This window comes from Polypterus senegalus, chromosome 9 (genome assembly GCF_016835505.1).
Source record: "Polypterus senegalus isolate Bchr_013 chromosome 9, ASM1683550v1, whole genome shotgun sequence".
Taxonomy (NCBI): Eukaryota; Metazoa; Chordata; class Cladistia; order Polypteriformes; family Polypteridae; genus Polypterus; species Polypterus senegalus.
In genome coordinates, this window is record NC_053162.1 from 166,541,247 (window position 1) to 166,563,887 (window position 22,641).

Consider the following 22,641-nt stretch of genomic DNA (forward strand, 5'->3'; position numbering starts at 1 on the left):
TGACTGAACACCAATCACCATTTTTCAGCTTTTAACGGTTTTAATTATAAGCATGTGTTTAATTAAAGTATTTGTGATGTTCAACTTCACCACTAATACGTTAACTGGGGTGCAATATTTTTCAAAACAATGTGGGTAAATTCCAAGGAGCGGGACCCCAATTCTCCGCTCTTGAGTTTGGGCGTACACGAAATAGAAACTCCAAGGAGGGCCCATGTTACTAAGTTCTTGATACAACGTGGGGTATTTCAGCGGGACCGATTCTTCAAGTAGAAATACGCCCCCCCACAAATCCTACCCCGCCATACTCTGTTAAGAGACCCCATAAGTGAAGCTTTCAATACGCCCACCCGCCTCTGGCTATTCTTATCGTGCAGCCCTATGTCATGTCTCATTTATGGACGTATAAACAGGGTAATTCAGCGCAAACAAAAGTGGCAAATGACACCCTTTCGCACTGTTTTGTGCTGCTGTCTTCATTCCCAGTCGGATTGCAGTCTATGTGGCACTTGTCCGTTTCTACGGGTAATCCGGTTTAGGTCGGACGTGTTAGCCTGATTGACGACTTTACATTGGCAGTGTGGATGTGTGTGTGCGCTTTCTGCGATGGACTGGCGACCAGGGGATTATTTCAGTCATCAATCCAATGCTGTGGTAGATGCGACAGCCTGTGACACTGATGTAGGTAACTCTGATAAATTACAAAAAATCTTTGTGTCACACAGTTTCTATGAAATCATATTTTATGTTTAATAATATTAGGTTTCAATCGATTAATTAAACAAGCATTCACATTTCGTACAATGAAATGGTAATGCCATGCATTTACTTTGTACAACCGTTTGGTACTTATATTACTATCGAATTAACGCCATGATTTAACTGTATTGTATTTACTTTAATCCAAACTTAATCGACGCACGCCTTCCGCCATATTTTTGCGGGTAATGTCCGCTAAGCGAGACAGCGTTATTCTTTGCCCTGCAATATCCCGGCATGCAACACCCTCTGGCCCGCCCAGTATCCGCTCTCCCCTCCCCCTCCCCCTAGCAACACAACCAAGATGGCGGCGCCCAGTAACGCGGATCGTTCGCCCGGGATATCAATGCAGTTAAAGATCCCGAAGACCGAGGCCCCGTCACCGGAATCACCTGATCTGAGCGATGGAAATCCGTACCATTCCAACCCGTCGACTCCTACCCGCTTTTCCCCTTTGAACTTGGGTACCCCAAGCTCTGCGATCGCAGGCCGCGGTAGCTCGGCCTCCGCCTCCAACAGCTTTCCCGCCTGCAGAGGGATGTCTTGGACACCGTCGGAAACGAACGCGCTGATCGCCGTTTGGGGCAACGAGCGACTGGCTGAGGCGCGCATGCAGCAGCTTGAAGGGGCTGGCACGGTGTTTTCCGGCAAGGCGCCGGGGCCTGCCATGTATGAACGGGTCTCCCGCGCCCTGGGTGAGCTTGGATACGAGAGAACGCCTTCCCAGTGTCGAGAACGAATTAAGGTATGTGGATTCCATAGAAGATAGCCGCTTCTTGGATGTACATTGCGAAATTAAAAAAGACAAGTTAATAACCATAGAAAGGCAGTCGTGGGAGGGCTAGTTTGAGATGTGAAGACAGGTCCATATCAGGAGATCCAAGCTGAAGGTAAAATTAAACAGCTGTTATACGACACAAAGGGAACGAGACAGTGCTCAAAGATGCCTTAATTCAAAGACAAAAACTGCCAACACCGAGGAAGCAAATCGAATGGGAAGAAATGCAATGCGAGAAGCAAAGGTGCAGGACGAAACAAAGAGTTAAACAAAGGAGGTGCTGCGCTTCAATTTCATGAAGGTTAGCACTGATGCAGAAAACGCCAAATCTGCTTTAGGGGGATAAAGGATCAGTGACCAGTAGGTGCAGAAACGTCTTCACGGTTGTCAGTGATCGAGTGAGAGAGCGACAAAGGGCTGAAGGAACGTTTCTTTGTATAAAGTCAGGCTTGTCTGTCAGTACTAATCTGTCCCGCAGATTATGACAGCCACGATAAGAAAGCACGCCAACTGACTGATCTCTCGCAAGTAACTGGTTTGTTTTATGTGTCAGTTTTGAATTAGGTCTCCTCGTGATTTGTCAGTTGGGTGTCCATATATATTTTCGGTTATTGTTTTGAAAAAGTCTTCTGAAAAAATGTCATTGTTTTTAAAAATTTGCGCATTCGTGCTTTGATCTGAGGCGACCAGTATACTTTTATTCGTCAGTACTTAATGTATGGGAATTTATCTTGGTAGCTTTGGAGTTGCATATAACTGAAACCAACATCACATACAAATAATATAAGGTAAGCAACATGCATTATCACATGTTGCAGAATAGTGCCATTATAAAGGAGACGTGCAAATGAAACGTGCGTGTATAAAGTACATGTACACGAATATAATTCATGTGCATACACACGCACACACCTCCCATACCTATATACTGTATATGAAAGGACAAGCTAAATTACTGGTTTGTGAGGGCTGTGTCTCAGGGAAATAAACAACCCTCTATTGCTTTTAGTTTTAATGATATAAAGCTTTTTTTGAAAGAAGTGATGACCTTGGATAGGCGAGTCATTAGTGATCTTGATTTAAAAGCATATACTCAAAAATGTTCACAATGCAGAATTGTCTCACTCTGAACCCTTACGTCACCAATCCTGTTATCACAGTAATAGTTAGGGTTTCATATAAATTGTGTTTAGTTACTTATGCACCTTGTTTTCAAAGGGGTAGGTAAAGTGCTACAGTATATAAATTATAACAGAATTATTTACTTTGACCGGTGTATCTTTGCTGTCTTCTGCCAACATACTGACTCTCATCATTCAAGGTGGTATGGCTAAAATGTATTGGTTTTTTTAATTTTGCGCCCCACTAAGTATAATTTCAAAATTCTTATATGCAGAGTGTTGATGTTGTGGTTTAGAGTCTTAATGATACTTAGTAGTTCTGATGTGTAAGTCTTGCTTTAGTTAAACTGAATCCTTTCTTAGCCATTCTACGCCCATGTATAAAATATTCAAGCTGTACTCTATTACTCAAATAAGGTGCTTTTGAAACAGTGATTTCAATGAAAGATGGTATGTACAAATATTACTTATTTGCTAGAAGACTGATTACAGAATGATTATCCGTGAGGCATTTGCATTTTCTTTTGCATTTATGTGGGTTTTCCTCTCCATACTCAGGGTTTCTTTGCACACGTCAAGGACGTGCACTTTAGGTTGCTTGTCAGGTCAAAATTATTTTGGTTGGGTGTATTTGTGTGATTGGACTGATGCCTCATTCATAGTGAGTTCCAGTCTTGTGTCCATTCCTGCCAGGAAAGGCTCTAACCCTTGTGACCCCCAATTAGGTTAAGTAGCTGTGAAAATCTTAAATTGTGTTAAATTCAATTAACAACACCATCAAGAATGGTACTGTATAGATAGATACCCAGATTAATCAAGAGATGGTGTTATACATGTGTTAAGTATATCAAAAAGAGACTGTGTCCTCAGCCACTATTTGTCAGCTCTTATCGTATTTGCCTGCTGTAGCTAGAATGGTAGTATTCCAGATAAGACATTTTTATTATAATTCTGCACATGTTCAGTTGTGGCTGTGACTGACATTAACAACTCTTCAGTGTAGTTACATTATGGAAATGAAGAAGAAAGACAGTTTGCAACAAGGGTTTTCTGCACAACCTATAGAAGCTTGCATATGACACTACTAATACATTTTTTCGCTGTCAGATCTGCCATTATAATTTTGCTAGTTTATCAGAGGTTTCAAGTTTTTTAAATCTTTGAACTTTGCATGACATTCTTTTACATTTAATTAATGCTGTAAAATAATATCTGTGCCTATAAAGATGAAAGTAATGCACTTTAAAAAGTTGCCAAAATTCTCTTCATTCCATGTTTGTTCCATGAATGCACTAACCATCTACCTGAAATATATTATTCACAGCACTGGCACACAAAATTGTGCTAAGGCAAAAGGTAGCTTGTAGTAAATCTAATGGTCAGAAAGGTCAGAAAATGCCAGCAGTGACATGAAACAGGGTTGCCAAATTCAATTTTATACCACTAGTATAATTTTTCTTTATTTTACTTGGGTATTTTCTCAAAAAGAAGCACATGTTTAGCATTATGGGATACGCTAGTTTTTATTATGTATGTAATTATGCTGTATGGCAACCACTACCGAGTGAACGTATGTCCATTGTGAAATTGGTGCACTGCAACTAACTTAGCCCACCAACTGAACGTCTAAGACTGTTTTTTTTTGTTTTTTTTTGCAAAATGACATAGGGATTGTGTGTGTGTGTGTGACATCATACATGCAGAGCACATAGGAAAACAAATATTTAAAGTTCACATTGATTATCATGTGTACAGAGTACTTGCATGTCTCCCACAGACAAATGACAGTAGTACAATATCAACAGACAGTGAATGCAACATCATTCATTAAATACAGATATAAGAACCACAGTTGTCAGTATGAATTGATGTAGAATATCTAAATAGCCTGCTGATTAAAATACCTTGTATCTAGTAATATTTCTACTCTACTACACACACCAGAAACTAGGCTGCTACTTGATTGAATAGCACAATTGAATTATTAATATTAAAAATATGCATTATATTAAATAAATAAAAAAATAAGTTAAACATTCAGGGAGCTACATGTACACCGCTTTATTAAGTACATATTGTTAGTGATGAAACTGTTAATGCATTTTCCACAATAAATGATTTACTAAACTCGCTAAAAATGTGTTCTCACTACAAATTGAAATTTAAGTGTGCCTATCAGCAGAAGTTTGGATACTGAGGTTGTCACAACAGCCAGTTGTACACTGAAAGAGAGACGCTGTGGACCACCCTACGTTTGAAGTGGAAAGGGAGACGTTTTTTATTTGACCGAAAGTTGTCAATTCCATTTCTGGCATTAGCAGCCGTCCACCTAAAAAAAAAAAAAAATAATATGCCGTTTTTTGAAATGTGATTTACTAATAATGAGATGATCTAGAAAATCCTACAATGTTGTACAATGATGTCAGCTATTACAGGATAGTGATTGGGGACTTTATTTCACTTTTGAATTTTGAACTTAAATAAACATCCAGATATATTTCAAGTTCTCATATGAATTTTAACAGCCATTTTAGATAGATAGATAGATAGATAGATAGATAGATACTTTATTAATCCCAAGGGGAAATTCACATAGTCCAGCAGCAGTATACTGATACAAAAAAGAATATTAAATAGTAATAAAAATGCATGTAAAAGCAGACAATAACTTTGAGTAATGTTAGCATTTACTCCCCTGGATGGAATTGAAGAGTCGCATAGTGTGGGGGAGGAACGATCTCCTCAGTCTGTCAGTGGAGCAGGACAGTGACAAAAGTCTGTCACTGAAGCTACTCCTCTGCCTTGGAAATGACACTGTTCAGTGGATGCAGTGGATTCTTCATGATTGACAGGAGTTTGCTTAATGCCCGTCGCTCTGCCACAGATGTTAAACTGTCCAACTTTACTCCTACAATAGAGCCTGCCTTCTTAACAAGTTTGTCCAGGTGTGGGATGCTAGTGACCACACTGATATGTTGTCTGTTTCCAAATATTTTTCAATTGCAATATGAAAGGGTTAAGTAATAAACACTGGAATACATATCCCTGTGGAAGATACTAAAATAATTATTGTACTGCTGATTAGGTAGGCCACAAAACCAGAATTGCTGCATTCAATGCCATTACCAATGAAATTTCACAATATTTGATACCAAGGCAAAACACAGAAATCCCATTCAATGGCTTTTTATTAAAAATAGGTCCATTATTCAAGTTAACAATATTGTGCCTTTTTCTGTAAAAAATAAATAAATATCAATACTAATAGTAACAGGAAATTTGAAATGCTGTTATATCCATTACGTAGTTGCCCAACTATCTTTTAAGTAAACTAGTATTGGCATTCATAAATATCACAATGCAATACAGGGCTTGAATTTTAATGTGTAAAAGACATGTGGATGGAGTGCTGCTGACCTCGCCTGAGTATATAGTTGGCTGAGGAAAGGAGCAGTTCAAGGATCTCTTAAATCCTTCTAATACACTTCATCCATCAATGGAGCTGAGGTAAGCTAAAATACACCTCAGTGACAAGGCTCTGGGGGGTAGGTGATGTTCGTGTTGGGCTGTTTTGGCTGACATGCCTCTTTAACATTGTGCGGGGACGGGAGACATTGCCATTGAATTGGTAAACTGGGGTTGTGTTTTCCATCTTTAAGAAAGGGGACTGGAGAGTGTATTCTGACTTTAGGGGAATCACATTTCCCAGCCCCCCTGAGAAGGTCTATGCCAGGGTTCTAGAAAGGAGGATTCAGATCAGATGCAGAAGGAATTGTTCAGAAGTAACAATTTCTTTCTGCCTATGGAACATTGGATAAGCTTATCCTCACAAGGATTCTGGAATGTTCATGGGAATATGCTCAACTACTGTAGTCTACATGTGTTTTGCACTCTGGAAAAAGGCATGCGACCACATCCCTCAGGGTATTCTTTTGGAGTGTGTAGCACTAGATGACGCTATACCAGTGCTTAACCCGACACACAGAAACTGATACACGAAAACACCAAGAAGCAGTTTAATTTCTTCTTTTTCCAGTAAATAGTGCCCAACGCAAACCTACCACAATAAACAAACACAATAATATTTAGTTCTCGAAATCTCTCCTCCACACCTCCCAGCAAGCTCTGTCCTCTACCTCCCAACTCCGGCTGACTTACTGTGTCTTCAGTAGTCCTTTATATAGTCCTTGACCCGGAAGTGCTTCTATTCGGCCGTCCTCGTGACTTGCCAGCACTTCCGGGTCAGATGGAGGACTTGAGGTTTTCTTCAGCCCGGAGATTCTTTGGGCTTCCAACCTCGTGACTTGTCAGAACTGTACCCAGCAGGGCTGTGATGCCAAACTACAGATCCCATCATGCTCTGCGGGAATCCAGGGCACCGCTATGCTGAAGGTAACTCGCCATCTGGCGTCTTGAGGGATGCAGTGCCCCTCAGTAGCTGCCTTCCCCCAACCTTCTCTTCTTTGGGCATCCCAGCCAGGTTAAGCAGCTGGCCGTCTGCCATAGAGTGCTTCAAGAGTGTGGGATACCCAGCCTGCTTTTGCAAGCTATTCCGTCACTGTACCACCAGAATCTTGGTTCACATTGCGCTCATTCCCCATGGATCTAGACACAGCCAAAGAGTGGAGGGTGTCTGGTTTGTTGACCTCAGGACCGCATCTCTACTTTTTGTGGATGATGTGGTCCTACTGGATTAATTGGACTGTGACCTTAGATACTGGGGCAGTTTGCAGCCAGGTATAAAGTGTCCAGGATAAGGATCAGCACCTCTAAGTCCGAGGTCATGATTCTCAGCCAGAAAAGAGTGGGGTCCCCCTCCCGGTTGGGAAGAGTGCTGCTTTAAGTAGAGGAATTTAAGTATCTGGGGATCCTGTTCACAAGTGAGGGAAGAAGGGAATGGGAGATCAACAGACAGATTGAAGAAGTATATGCCGTTATGTGGACATTGTACTGGTCAGTTAAGGTGAAGAGCGAGTCGAGCTGAAAGTTGAAAATCTTGATTTACCAGTTGATCTGTGTTTTTAACCCTGCCTATGGTCACGAGCTACGGTAGAAACAATCAGATTGCAGATACAAGCAGCAGAACTGAGTTTCCTTCACAGGGATGTCTCTATGCTCAGCCTTAGAGTAAGGAACATAGACATTTGGGAGGCGCTTAAAGTAGAGCTGCTGCTCCTCTGCATTAGGATGCCTCCTGCAAGCCTCCCTAGGAAGTGTTTCGGGTATGTCCAACTGGGAGAGGATTTCGGGGCAGACACAAGACACACTGGAGACATTATGTCTGTCAGCTGGCCTGGGAATGCCTCTGAATCCCCCAGAGAATTTGGAGCAGATGGCAGGGAGAAAGGAGGTCTGGGCACTGCTTCCCCTGCAGTCCCCTGAATAAAATGGATTGATGGTAGACATGGGGATTCCCCCAATGCAACAACTGGGAGGATTTCACCATAGTATTTATAAAGAATAAAATTGTCACAGACTGCCCTATTTATCTTAACAAGTGCACATTCCAAATTATTTCTGATATGTTCTCTTCATTAATTGAAATAGTGTGTAAAATCAGTACTAAAAATAACAATTCAAACATTATTAGATCTGTACTGCCGAAATAGTGAATTCCAGTGTAATGTAATTGTAAAGACTAATGCTTGATGGATGAGGCAAATTGATTCAATTTTTAAATGTCACAAAATCCTGGTGCTTTAATTTTCCAAATCTGTCTTTTTTTTAATTTTATATTTGTCCAAATTTTTATTTCTGTGTGAAACCAAGCTGATTAGTTTTACATTCATTCATTGTTTTAGAACTCCTGTAAAACACCCTTTGTTGTGTTGTTTTCAAATTATCTCATACAAGTGATAAGACTTTATTGTTTGGGCTCTTTGCAAATTGAGAATTACAATGTTAACTGAACCTGCAGTGTCACTGGTGCACAGCATTACATTTGTCAACGTACCATTCAAATATATGACACACTAGCTATGTTACCTGACTTTGCCCAGTCAGTGGGCCTCAGTTATAGTGCCACTGGTTAATTAAATGTATCAGAAATACTATGTAATTAACAAAGTACTTTTATCTATACAATAGTTTTTTTCCTCCTCAAGGGCTAATATTAGCTCACTTGACTTGCTGAACATGCTGCATACAGTTTTTGGGGATGCAGCAGAACTCTGTATTAAAGGATATCACCAATACTGGTATTCAGTAATGTTACAAAGATAATTTAAAGTTGATTCATTCAAAGTTAAAATCTGGTCAGAATCTTGACTCTCTATTAGCATCAAAGCCTAAAATTAGTACTGCTTTTGTATACGCTGTGTTTGAATAAATGTGTACCAACAAATAAAACAAGTTATTAATTACTGTTTACTCACTTGAAAGCAACTTTCTCTTCTTTGTTTATTACATTTTGAAAACAACATCTCCATTGTTTCATTCTGTTCAATTATAGCTTGCACTGTCAGTTGATTTGCATTTTTTACATTTACATTTTTATTTTTTTACTTTTTTCTTCACAAAGTTCCTAACACTGAAGATTGATATTGGTATTGATTGGAAGATTGGTATTGCAAACGTCATTGTGATTTGCTGGTGAACAGCAGTGTTGGCTTTTTCAAAAACAATGCCATGCACTGCTAAAAAAAAGTACTGTAATTAGTTTATCTCAGAATAATTGTTACATGTTACATACCCCCAGTTCGCCAAAGCAATCAAGAGCACTGCATGATATTTTTACCCATTTCTAACTGATCACCAACAGGACCCAAATAGCACTTTATTCACGAAAGGAGGAATGAAACCCACTCTTCAGATGCTGTCAGTTCGTTGTCAGGAAACTTAAAAAGATAGTTGTAATCCACCGAGACAATGAAATTGTTATCCAAATGTGGTTTATGGAAGGGGGGAAAAAAGGAAGTTACAGGTTTTCTTGATGGGTTGCTTTTATTTAAACATTGTAAGCGCTGATAATATTGCCTGGAACAGCGCTGATGGGAATTGTAGTCATCAAATCAGCATTTGCACAAATGTTGCAGATAAGATGAAGAAGGGAGCGATAGTATATGTTTAATACCACTCTTACTGGATCGGTTGGGCAATCCTTCATTTGCATAAACTGACACACCCCATTTCTCAGTGAGATCCCAAGTGGCCGCCAGCACTGTGGCAAAACACGAGGTGCAGTACATTAGGCTGTACCACTCGCTAAAGTACTATTAACGAATATCTACAAAAAAAATCACCAAATTTCAGTCAAATCAGCCAAGGCACTTTTGAGTTTTTTGGGTATTTTGTTTTTCTCATTTTTTTTTTCTTAACCCCTAAATATTGATATTTTGAAATTTCCTTTCTTAGTGGATACCTGCCAAATGAGAAATAGTGTTTTTGTCGATTAGTGAGTTTGACAGTCAGTCAGTCAATCACATTTTAGGTGTTATATTAAAGAGCAATAGTATGACTCCAAACTTCAAAATCCAAACAAATATCACAAATTTGGCATTTGTGTATTAATAATTATTAATGACGTATGCTATTTTGCCTTTCCCGCTAACTGGCATAATCGCACCACTAAACCAGTTTTATTTTGGTATTAACAAACAGAGCAGCAAATTTTGTCACCTGTGCCGTCAAGCCAAATGGCTAATTTGTCTGAAACGTGATTCGATTTTTTTTATTTGCTACAGATGATGTTAGTGCTGCCAGTGTGCAGTTTTAAGAGTGTCCTATATGCATAACAGTCGGTGTATGAGTTCTGGTCCACAACACTGAACTGTTTAAACTGGTTAAAATGGATGGATGATTAAATGGACATCTGTGAAGAAGTTCAGTGCAATTCCATAATTAATGTGAAGGTGACATTCAATATTAGATACTGTGTAGGACACGGCATTAAAAAGTGATTCATCATCCCATCATTTTGTCTCTTCTTACAACATTGTGACACTACAAGTTGAACTCACACTAGTTCAGTCACATCATTTCACTCTTTAAACATTCACAATTTTTTGCACAGCCATGCAGTTCTCCTGCTTTGAACACAAACCATTTCTAGACAAGACCTCTTCTGTTATTCATGTTGATATTTGTTTATGTGGTACTGTATCCTCACCACTGTGAGTCATTTTTATATGTAGTTCTGAGTCAAGTTTTTCTAACTAACATAGTCTTGTGCTTTCCCGAGTAATTCATCTATTTGCAATCACAAACAAGTACAGTGCTAACTTTCACTCTGTATTACCGATACAGAAAAAAAGCTGGTACCATTACATTTTTGGAACTTTGGAATTGACTTGGCACATAAATATTGGTTCTTGTGACCTCCCTAAATCTAATTGTTCCTTTTGTTGCTATTTTATGTATTTTTTCTATCTTTATAAACTGTCAAGTATTCTCCTGTCTTCTATCTTATCGATTGATTTTCAACATACCCGTCGCTTTATTATGGATCAATCTGTCCAAGTCACTTTTGAGTATTCTCAGTAAGTCCTTGCCATTTTGTCTGCAGGCCCTGTGCCCGTGTTACTTGGTTTTGCACAAAATTAATCCATACAACCAAGCAAGAGTTTATAAACAGGACATGAACAGATTTGAAAGCGTATTCACAACTACATAGAAACATACCTGAAGTTGTTATGAGTCCAGCACAAGTTGCACATACTGAGCTGGAACTAACCATGCTTTGAAGGGAGTCTGGGAGTCTATTGGGGGTAAAAAGAGGCAATGGAAATAAAATTGGAGCCAGGTGTAACCTTGTTCTGATCTGTTCCCAGTGTTGATAAAAATGCAGCTGTATATCAGTTATTGTTTTGTTTTGCATTAAGTGAATGCTATGCTGGCATTTTTTATTGAAGTAATTTAAATCCCAAAAATGCTGGAGGCTTGGTTTTATGTCTCGCTTTCTGTTTTGCTTTCGTTTCCACTTACATGGCTGAGGACAATGAAAATACAGAGCACGGATAGATGCAGTTTAATGTGGGTTAGTACTGATACAAAGAATTTTTGGAGGGATGATGGATTTTTGTTTTACTGGGAAAGGGGCATTCAAAGGCATTACTATACTTAAGTTTCTATGAACAGCATTGATGGCTGTATTATATTTGTTTTTATTAATAAAAAACCACATAAAGGATGAAATGTAGCAGTAGTATAATAAAAGGCATCTGTAGGTCTAAATAAACCATCTTGGAGGGCAAGCTGAGACACATGTTTGTTTTACTGAGGTTTCCCGAATCATCCAGATATTCAGTGGTTTAACTTAGACTGCTTGCTAAGAAGCATATTGTCGTGTAACTTACTGTATTTATGGTATATCTGAAATAATCTGGGACAGATGCAGTACCTTTGACTTATTACATTTTGAACTTAGTGAGCGTATTATTTACTTGTGCAAAGCAGAATTTTGTAAATTCACCCCTTAATTTATGTATTGCTCATTTTTTGACATAATCAAGGCAAGGAAACAACAACTCAGAAGTCACAATTACACCTCCTACTTCTTATTTTTCTGATCACTACTTAGTTTCTAACAGTCTGAAATTTGAATAGTTTGTCCCTGCGATTATATTTATAAAATTAATATTCAAGCAGTGATGAAGCTGTCATGGAAGAGAAATTTATTGTTTCATCCAAACTGATGCAGTCTTGCTGTGAATTAGGTGCAGATATACACAGATATTGCATGTACATTTTTTCAACCAAGAAAAATGACGCTATTCTGAATTTACAATATGCAAGACATGAGCAAAATGCATCTCACCCCAAAGGATACTCAGGACCACAGAGAGTGTAGGGAAAAATATTTAAATAGCCTACCTTGGTAAACCTGGAAAGTGGCTATTAAACCTGTCATGGTGATGGTAATGATGATGACGGCAAATGCACTTTTCACAATTCAACATCAGTAATGATGAAAACTTTCTCCAGAGCAGAGTATGGCTGCATCTGAAAAGGAAGCATTCTTTTGAGGGTTCAATATAACCTACAAAAGACTCTCTTAAGAAATGAAAGATAAAGGATTAACTTCAAACAAAAGCCCGGACTTGTGGTCTTCATTATTCTTGGTATAGTATTGTTAACCTGTTGCAGACCCAGCTTACATAGAAAAGACGGTCCACAAAGGAAAATGACAATAGAGAATAGTCTCCTACTTCCCCTGAAGTCATCCATCCATCCATCCATTATCCAGCCTGCTATATCCTAACTACAGGATCACAGGTGTCTGCTGGAGCCAATCCCAGCCAACACAGGGCGCAAGGCAGGAAACAAACCCTGGACAGGGCGCCATCTCATCGCAGGGCACGCACACACACACACACACACCAGGCACACAGTAGGGACAATTTAGAATCGTCAGTGCACCTAACCTGCATGTGTTTGGACTGTGGGAGAAAACCGGAGCATCCGGAGGAAACTAACGCAGACACAGGGAGAACATGCAAACTCCACGCAGTGAGGACCCAGGAAGCAAATCCGGGTCTCCAAACTGTGAGACAGCAGCACTCACCTGAAGTCAGTTTAACAAAAAGAATACCAAAACAAAGAGTTAATATACAAATATCAGAGAATTGCATTGCCTTTGCAAGGACCTTATAGAGGATGTTTGCAAATGAAATCCTGATCTTGCTCAATTACACTTTTAAATTTATGTATGTATGTATGCATTTATTTTTACCACCAGTGTTAATTTGCAGCTTTAAGGGATTGCACTGGATATTAAAAGTATAAATCAAAAAATATGAATCATACCATTTACTAAAGTAAGTCAACCACACACATTCATTTGCTAAATCAAAAAGCCTATTTTAAGCCAAAATATTTGGGTACTACTTTATTCAATCAGAGAGGCAGTCACTGGAAAAGAGTTTGAGAGGCCTCTTCTAATTATTGATAAAAAAAAAAACATAATCAGTCTGATTTAATTTGAACAGGTTCATATGCAGTACATTGTGCCAAGATATGTGGACATAGTGGCTTCTCTGCAGCTAACATGTTGGACTAGATGTCAAAAAAAAAAAGAAAAAAGAAACAGCTTTGTTTCCTGCTATGTACTTGTTGAAAGACCCTTCGTGAGTATCTTAATCTGTATTTGTAACAATTGTTAAAACATAAATATAATTGTAATTGGTGTTTGTATTATAGTAGTTTGGACACCCAATGACTAGAACTTGTGTAAATGACATCAACTTTAGACTTGAACTCAGAAGAGATGGTAAGAGATGCAAATCACAAAATCTTGAACCATGCAAATAATTGGCAAAGCTGTAGATCAGTAGTCATTAGCACTTGCTCTAGTGTCCTTCACCTCCTTTCTGTAAAACACTACCGTCAAAAACTGTCCCTGTGCTTCCCCTTTATATGGTTACAGTGTCTCTCTTTTTTTTTTTCTTCTCTCCTCTCAATATTTTTCCAGACCTTAAGACGATGTTACAGTCGTGTCAAAGAACATGGTATTGGCAAACGGAAAAGCAGTTACTCAATAGAGCAGCTGGAAAAGGTGTTTGGGCAGGGAGGTTGGGACTCACAAACCTGTCAACCTGTATTAATAAACAGCAGTGGTCTGTACCAGGAGATGGAGTCTGATGGGAGTACAATGGAGGATTACTCCCAAGAGGATTGGGTAAACCAAGAGCTACCATCCTTCCAGGAGAAAGAGCTGGACACAGGTGAGAAAACTCTCTCAAAGCATCTATCTTTCTAAGTAATTGTTTTCTGCTTGAGTGACGGCATAATGATTCAGGTCCTGTGATGGAGTTGAGATGGTTTGGGTATGTAGTTAGGATGCTACTGGAACACCTCTGGAAGATGCTTGGGAGCATGCAGTGATGAATATTTCAAGAATATTCAGAAATGTAATGTTAGGTTATTTTCATTTCTCATTTTGTTCTTTGCTGTTATGACTGCCTTCAGACTGTAATCAGCTGTCAGTCTTCTTGTAGTTTTACTCTTTAAATAAAAAACATCCAATTCATAGATAGCTGAAAAGTGTCCACCAGCAAAGAATCTTTGCATAACAGTGCAGATTCATGGGACATTAATCACAATTGTTAAAGTAATTGTTTTTTAAGAGGATCAGAACTGATCCTGTATGTTTAAAAATCAGCTTCATAGTAAAATGTAAATTTTTGCTTAACATTTTATTGATTAGTAACACTCGCCTCTTTATCTGAAGTTGATATAAGTTGCTGGACAAAAGGTGTGTCACTTTTCCTTGCATTTCACAAGTTTGTTTTTATGTCAGCAATAGGACTGCAGGCAGCCTTACAGTAAGATATTTTGACTGACTGCAGTTTTTTTGTCTTCAAAAATTTAAATTTTAAGGATTTATTAGAGAGCATATGTAGAAATATGTAGAACTCTTGGAACCAGGGCCATGTTTGATAAGTAAGCAGAATGGTTTGCAGAATAAAGGCAAAACAAACAAATGTAAAAGATTTGCCATCTTTTTATCTTGAGTTGTGTAAGAGGAATTTGAGCAACACCATTATACACTGCATATGAGAAGTATTATCTTCTTGGAAGTTTTCACATTTAATTGTTATGCAACACTGAATCACAGTAGATTTAATTTGGATTTTAATGTAGATTTTTAATTTTGATTTTTTGACAATGGGCAACAGAAAAAAAAAGTCTTTCATACCAAAAGTGAAGACAAATCTCTTCTAACCGATCTAAATTGAATTTATCTCAGTACCTTTAAAGTGACACACCTAAATTCTTACTGGTACAGCCAGTTTGTTTTAGAAGTCCCAGTTCAGTTAGTTCAGTGGAGAGCACCTGTGTGAAGTCAAAGGGTTTCAATTGATTGCAATATAAGTGCCACTGTATCTGGAAGATTCAGCTTGTGGTGTGTCCATGTTATGGCCTAGCCTACACGATAAAAACAAATGAACACTGCAACCAACTCTATAGAAAGGATATTGAAAGGCAGAAGTTTGGGAATTGAGACAAAAAATATCTGTCACAATGTCACCTGAAGTCTAGTTAAATCAGTCAATAGGTAATGGAAAAAGTATGGCACAGCTGTAAATCTACTTAGATCAGGCAGACCACAAAAACTGAATGATTGTGTAAAAAGAAGACAAGCAGGGGGAGGCCTTCAAGAGACCAATGATTAATATGAAGGAATTGCTATTTCAGCAGTTGCAGCTTTTTGAGAGAGTGACAAAGAGAAAAAATGTTCACTACATATTGAGAAGGGTATGAAAAAGGTACATGGCAGACTGTGAAGTCTGCTGAAAGAAGGTTCTATGCTTTGGGGATGCTTCTGTGCAGCAAGCCCTGAAAGGTACGTGAGTGTAGAGGGCAAAATGCATGTACCAAAGATACAGGAGAAATCCTTGAGGAAAACCTGAAAGAATCTTCGAGAAACCTGTGCCTTGAGAGAAAATATTGTTATCAAACAAGATAACAACCCCCAGCATTAAGTCAAAGATACACAGGAATGGTTTAAAAGCAATGTTTATGTCCTGGAGTGGCCGAATCCAAGTCTCAGTCAAAAGGAGAATACAGTATGTGGCTGGACTTAGAAAAGGCTGCTCACTCACGATCTCCAAACAAATCTGACACAGCTTAGGCAGTGTTGCAAAGAATGGGGGAAAGTTGTGTCCAGATATAAGTAGCTGATAGATTTAAGGGGATGGATGCTTATGCGTTTTTTTTGTGTGTTTTATATTTGTATTTAATTTAAACCACTTTGCAGAGATCTGTTTTCACTTTGACATTAGAGAGTCTTTTTCTGTTGATCCATTGCAAAAAAGCAAAATTAGGTTTTTTGTGATTCAGTGTTGTACAAGAAAAACTGTGAAAGCTTCTAAAGGGATAACTAGTTTTAATAGGTACTGTATTTCTATCTTTTGAAATACTAGGGTGTTGTACCGTGTTAGCCATTATTAATGTAGAATAAAGCCAAGCAAAATGACACCTTTTATTGGCTAACTAAAAAGATTACAATATGCAAGCTTTCAAGGCAACTCAGGCTCCTTCTTCAGGCAAGATGAGTTGCCTCGAAAGCTTGCATATTGTAATCTTTTTAGTTAGCCAATGGTGTCATTTTGCTTGGCTTTTCTCTATCTTTTGAAACATATGAATGATCATTTCAAAAATCAATGTTAGAACTTTATCATCTAGTAAAAGCACTGATCTTGTCCATTTAGAAAAAGATAGCATAATCTGTAACTATGGCGTTTTTAGAAAAATGGGCATGGGCTTTTCTCATTTAACTTATTTTGTATTTGTTTTGAGTTATTTTCCCATGCAGCATCAGTCGGAATTCCTTGCTACGTTTTCACAGTTGGCATACTTGTTGTCTTATTTTTTCAAATATAGTCTAATTATCCAGAGAGTTGGCATATATTCCCGTAAACGCATAATTTCTAGAACTGCTATACTTGTTATCTTGCTGCTTTGAACTGTGTGTGCTTTAAGTCTCTTCATGGCTGTCTGCTCTCAATTGCACTATAAAAAATAAAATCAACTGTGTTATAATAAAAGGATAGCTTCTTGCATTTCAAAAGTGTCTCTACACAATCATCATCTTTAACCTAGATTTTTAGATAAAAGAAACCAAAATGGTCCTAGCTTCTGTTGTAACATCTGTAGATAGTTACATTTTTACCTCAATATGAATTATAGAAGCACAAAGGAATTGTATTTAGTGGGAGTGCATAAATGGGTAATAAAGTATTCTAAATTTTAAAGTGAAACATTCAGTTAGGTCCATAATTATTTGTACTGTGACAATTTTCTTAATACTGGCTCAATATACCACCAAAATATATTTGAAATTAAATAATCATTTTATGATTGAAGTGTGGGCTTTCAGCTTTAATTTAAAGTGTCTACCAAAAATGTCATATGAGCCGTTGAGGTATGACAGCCATTTTTCTGCATATCTCTCACAATTCCAGGGGCTCAAATAGTATTTGGACCAACATAATCATAAATATAATGATCATTTTCAATATATGGTTTAAAATCTTTTTCAGTCAATGACTGCCTTGTGTCTGGAACCCATGGCCATCTCCAAGTGCTAGGTTTCCACCCTAGTGATATGTTCCAGGCCTTTACTGGTGCTCTCTTCATTTGCTTCTTGTTCATTTAACTCTCTACCATCAGTATTGTCTTTAACAAGTGAAATGCATGTCCAATTGGGTTGAGGTCAGTTGATTGACTTGGCCTTCCACTACTTTGCATTGAAAAGCACTTAGTTTCCTTTCACAGTATGTTTGGTTTCATTGCCCATTTGTACTGTGAAGCGTCATCCTATCAGTTTTACAGCATTTGGCTGAATTTCAGCAAACGGTTTTGGTAAACCACTTGCTTATATTAAAGCTGGACCTTTAAACTTCAACCACATAATTGCTTAATTTCAAATCCATTGTGGTGGTGTTCAGTGCCAAAATTATGAAAATTATGTCACTGTCCAAATACATTTTGATCTAACTGTATGCCTGAATGGATAGTAAATCCACTGAATTTGGGCTAAGGATGTATCTTGGCCTAATAGGAGACAATCCATTACTTATTTAACTTCTGTTCTTCAACATTTTGTCTATTTTCTGGTGTAATGGTCATTTTATAATTAAACTCTTTGTATATTTCTAGAGGATTTGAGCTTTTCAAAAAAAAGGTCAGTGCAGCTTCGGCAAGAATCTACAGAGGAACTCCAGTAAGTACTGTTTGAGAAATGCATTTGTTACCTCAGTGTTTGTCTTTATTTATGCTGGCGAGCTATTGAGCGACCAGATTTCTCTTTTAAGCTGTTCACTTAACACCTTGTGTACAGTGGCTCTAAGCTGTGCTCCAGGCAGGCCTTAGGATTTTGAGCAACCAGTTTAGTTCTCTTTTACATCTTCCTTTAAAGAGCCTTGTTTTAAATTCCTTTTGATATCTGACCTCTGTTCAATTTTGCTTTTGAGTGGGTATTTATTTAAATTAGTATATCCCATTAGGAAACAAAGCTGAAAAGATTTTAGATGTGAATGATAAGGTGGATGTGTGAATTTTCAGAAGAAAGTTTTTTTTTTTTTTGTAGAGGCAATAAGTGTTGTACTGAGGAGCATCAGAATAAGGTGGTTTGGGCATGTAAATTGAAAGACAGAGGGTAACTGAGGAAAATGTGTATCATGGTGGTTATGGGTGGTATGAGGCCCAAGGAGGAGATGAGATAGGTGACATTGGATAATACAAAAAGAATGAGTCTCCAAAGGATGCTCAGGATCATAGAAAGTAAAGGAAAACTATTTGGGTGGCAACCAGCTAACCTGAGTAATCTTGGAAAATGGCCACTAATCCAATGATGAGTGCCTCCCATTAAACTGTACTCCTCTCCATCAATTTGGACATGTTTATGTTGTTACTCTAATGTAATTTATGTGCTGCAATATGCAACTCCACTAGCATTACAAGTAATTTTTAGACTTTTATCAATTCTAATGTTGGCTTTTTCAACATATTTTGTTTTTCTAAATGATTTATTTATATACTTAAATTTTATGTGATCGCTGAAACCTTGACTTCCTAGTGTTTTTAATTTATAATGCCGGCTGTCCTGTTTGATGAGATCAATCTATTCCAAAACATGGCCAGATATTCTATAAAAGTGTCTCACTATTCTACCCCTTAGAAGTCCACATTGTTAGTTGTGCCAAGGTTTTTCACCTCTGTTTTCATGTTCAAGTTCATCTTCATCCTGGCTAATGTATGTCACTTTATCCAACATGAATAGAGTCACACAGCTCTAACCAGGAGCTTATTTACTGCTTAAGAAACAGCCATGCAACCCATTCCAGAAATTTACTGACTTATAAATACCAGAGGGACTGGTCAATAGTGTTTACCAGATGGCCAAGGAATAAATGCTTTTAGCTTGCTGTATATTATTTTGACAGTAAATCGAATTGACCAATTCAAGTTTTAAATGAATACTTGCTAACGGTGAGTATCTCCAATTGTTTCTCATTCAGCAAAGTGTTCACCCTATTCCACAACTCATTTTTGATATGTTCTCAAACCAAGATGTGTCATATTCACTCTCAATAGGGACCGCCTGCATATATCTAGGTTTATTCACAGTAACTTGCAATTTAATAATTCACTCCCAGACATGGTGATATGTCCGTTCCAAGTGTGGCCTCTGTTCTTCCAGTGAAATGAGCCAAATCAAGCTCCCATCTTTGCCAGATTTCCAGTGTATTTCTGTAAGAATTACTACACTTCCCTGCCCTGTGACTAATTTCCAAAGTTTATCTTTAATGTATCTCTGTCCCCGCTTCCTTCACTTAAATCCTTGTTCTGTTTACAAAAGAGACCTGATATTACTGATCAGGGAAAACTGCTCTCATGATGTCTTTGAGCAGCCTTTCCTTTCATCTGCTGTATTGTTGGTTTTTTTTTTTCTTTTTTCATAGCTTCCCTTTTCAAGGGAGGGAGAGTACATGCAGGAGACATGCTGAATATTTTGAACTATATGAGCTGGGCCGGTTGCAATTAGAATGATTTCAATTGGCAAAGATCTAAATGATTAGAATAAGTAGCCTCCAGTGACATTCTCCATAAAAGATTTATGAGTTTGGCATTTTGGAAGTAAATATTCTTATTCTTGGACTGAGGGAACTCTGCTTCAAATGCATCATATCTAAGCAGAACATCTTATCACAAAGGGGGGCTTCTATGCGGCCATGGCTGAGGGTGTTGAAATTAACTTAAGTATTCATAGGAAGACAGACTGTCATTTCCTTTTTTGTTTTACTAATTTTTTTTTTTTTCTTTTTTTCTAGGAGGCATGACATCATGCAGAACGTGGTGCGTATCTTAGAGTCGGTGCAGCTCAAATGGGAACATTTCCAGACGTGGACTGATTTTTCTCGGTTACATCTCTCCAACAAGTTAGCCATCTTTGGGGTGGGCTACAATACTCGCTGGCGAGAGGAGATTCGTTACCACTATGCTGAAATCAGCTCCCAGGTGCCTCTGGGAAAGCGCTTACGTGAGTACTTTAATCCAGAGAAAAGTGAAGGCCGTGTCATTATGACCAAGGTGCAGAAAATGAACTGGAAGAATGTCTATTACAAATTCCTGGACATCACTATCAGTGAAGCACGCTGCCTGGAGCTACACATGGAAGTAGACTGGATTCCTATTGCCCACTCACGAGCAACAGGGAGCACCAATAATGTGCAATATCTCCTTCCTGGAGGTATCCCCAAGACTCATGGCCTGTATGCAATAGGCTATGAGCAGGCATCCACCCCATCTGCCTCGGAGTGTGGGGACAATGAAGGGGAAACGGGCAGATCCCCTGAGAAAGGGGAAAGCAGAGAGCATGCTGAATCCTCTGTTCCCAAAGTGACTTACTGTTTCCTTGGCATTGCTGAGGATCGGACACTCCAGCAGTGCCTGTTTCAACACTTTCAGAACGGTGGTAAGTACTATGGCAGAGGAGAGCCATCAGCCGTCACCAAGTTCCTCACAGGGAACTGCAATGCACAGCTGGAGGAAGGGGCAGCACCACCGAAAAACATCTACATTAAGTTCATTGAGGTGGAACTGGATTTTCTGTCTGCAGGATCCTTAGTGGAGTGTTTGGAAATAGCAATTGGATACTCCTTAAAGTTCAACAAATAGGGCCTGAGGTGTGGAATATTAGCTTCAGGAGAGCGACAAAGCCTTGCAGGAAGGCAACTTGTGTCACCTGTCTGGTTGCAGCTACACTGACTCTCCTTGAGAGTTTTTTTTTTCTTTATAAAAGAAGGGCAGTCCCACCCAATGAGTACTAGGGATGGGGGGGAGAGGAACTGACTTAACTCAACCCACAGAGTTCCCTTCATGGGAGCCTCTTGCTGCAACGCTGCCTTTTGGACCCAACAGTCTTCTTTTTATTTTTTTAAATTCAATCTAATACTTCAACCAGAGTGCCAGCAACAACAGAAACTGGAAAAAAAACTGAAAAGCAAATTATGAACAGGCTGTGCTGGAGTTTTAGATAGCATACCATGACAAAATAATGAGTGTCTATTGCTTTGATATATTAATGTGAACATTCCAGCATTTCCAGACATTTCATATAAAGAATTGCTGTAATAAAATATTATCTACTATTAATGTATTTTATATTTGTAAGCACAGTATTTTTTTTTTTATCCTTTTTTAATTCTTTATACATCCCACCCCCCTCCCAGTCACACACTTTATGTTCTTATTAAATTCTAAATTAGGCTCAGACAGCGGCAGGCTCTTATTAAAGTCTATAGTATAAATAAGAAGCAGACTGTTGAGAGTAGTGTGTTGTCAGAGCAGCTCTTGCCTGCTTTTAATAGAGAAGCGCTCTGCTGTTTTTGTCCTTGCCTTGATCCTGCTGGAATTGTAAATGCTCCCATGAGCAGAGGTTCCCCATGTTTCTTGTTGCATTGTCAGCCTTTCAAAAGATGGCTTTACCTATCTGCAGGTGAGGCATATTTTGTCATTCAAAATAACTTTCACAGCTTATTGGAGACTTGGATGGGATTGGGCTGGTTATAGCTGCAGTCCTGTTTGTTAAACACTTTGCAGGGTGCATATTGAGGGAAAATTAATCTCATGATCATTTTTTATGCAACTCGTATTTCCAGGTCATGCCATTTTGTCATCTGGATAATTCTTTAATGCTGTTGGGTATCACAGATTAATACAGAATGCCACAATCCTTTTTTTTTACTTTTTCCAGATATTGAAGTCAACTCCCCATAATTTTCACTGCCTACCAGTTTGAGATTGTGGGGTATAGGTATATAAGGAGAGAATAAGGTAACTTTGTTCCTATTTGATGACAATCAGAAGGTTTTCCAGGGTCTGGCTAGCCACATGTCTGTCGATGAAAGTTTGGAGGTGCAGGATGAGACATTTGCATTTGGTAGCCATTTGTTATTGTTTAATCTGTTTTGTATGAAATGCCATCATTGAGTATTTTTGAGGGGGAGAAGGTTAACTCTTCAGCACTGAGCCCGTTGT

At 38.5% G+C, this 22,641-nt stretch overlaps 1 protein-coding gene across 3 annotated transcripts; it reads left to right on the forward strand.

The window, feature by feature from the left end:
* Positions 1–476: 476 nt before the first annotated feature.
* Positions 477–21,756, forward strand: LOC120535936 (myb/SANT-like DNA-binding domain-containing protein 2). Of its 3 annotated transcripts, XM_039764144.1 has the most exons (5): positions 925–1,504; positions 13,584–13,721; positions 14,066–14,318; positions 18,259–18,322; positions 20,433–21,756. In XM_039764144.1, exons 1-5 carry the CDS (start codon positions 1,064–1,066, stop codon positions 21,277–21,279), a joined length of 1,743 nt encoding a protein of 580 aa, XP_039620078.1. In that variant the 5' UTR covers positions 925–1,063; the 3' UTR covers positions 21,280–21,756. The 3 variants fall into 3 exon arrangements, with proteins under 3 accessions (XP_039620080.1, XP_039620078.1, XP_039620079.1); XM_039764146.1 differs by lacking the exons at positions 925–1,504; positions 13,584–13,721 and adding an exon at positions 477–681; XM_039764145.1 differs by lacking the exon at positions 13,584–13,721 and having other exon boundaries at positions 931–1,504.
* The last annotated feature ends 885 nt before the right edge of the window (positions 21,757–22,641 follow it).

What these genes read in the sequence shown, in the direction of transcription:
- LOC120535936 (XM_039764144.1), top strand. Translation starts at nt 1,064, where the DNA reads ATGGCGGCGCCCAGTAACGCGGATCGTTCGCCCGGGATATCAATGCAG. An exon ending in TACTTGTTGAAAGACCCTTC is followed by an intron (nt 13,722 to 14,065) that starts GTGAGTATCTTA and finishes ATATTTTTCCAG; the next exon opens with ACCTTAAGACGATGTTACAG. An exon ending in GAATCTACAGAGGAACTCCA is followed by an intron (nt 18,323 to 20,432) that starts GTAAGTACTGTT and finishes CTTTTTTTCTAG; the next exon opens with GAGGCATGACATCATGCAGA.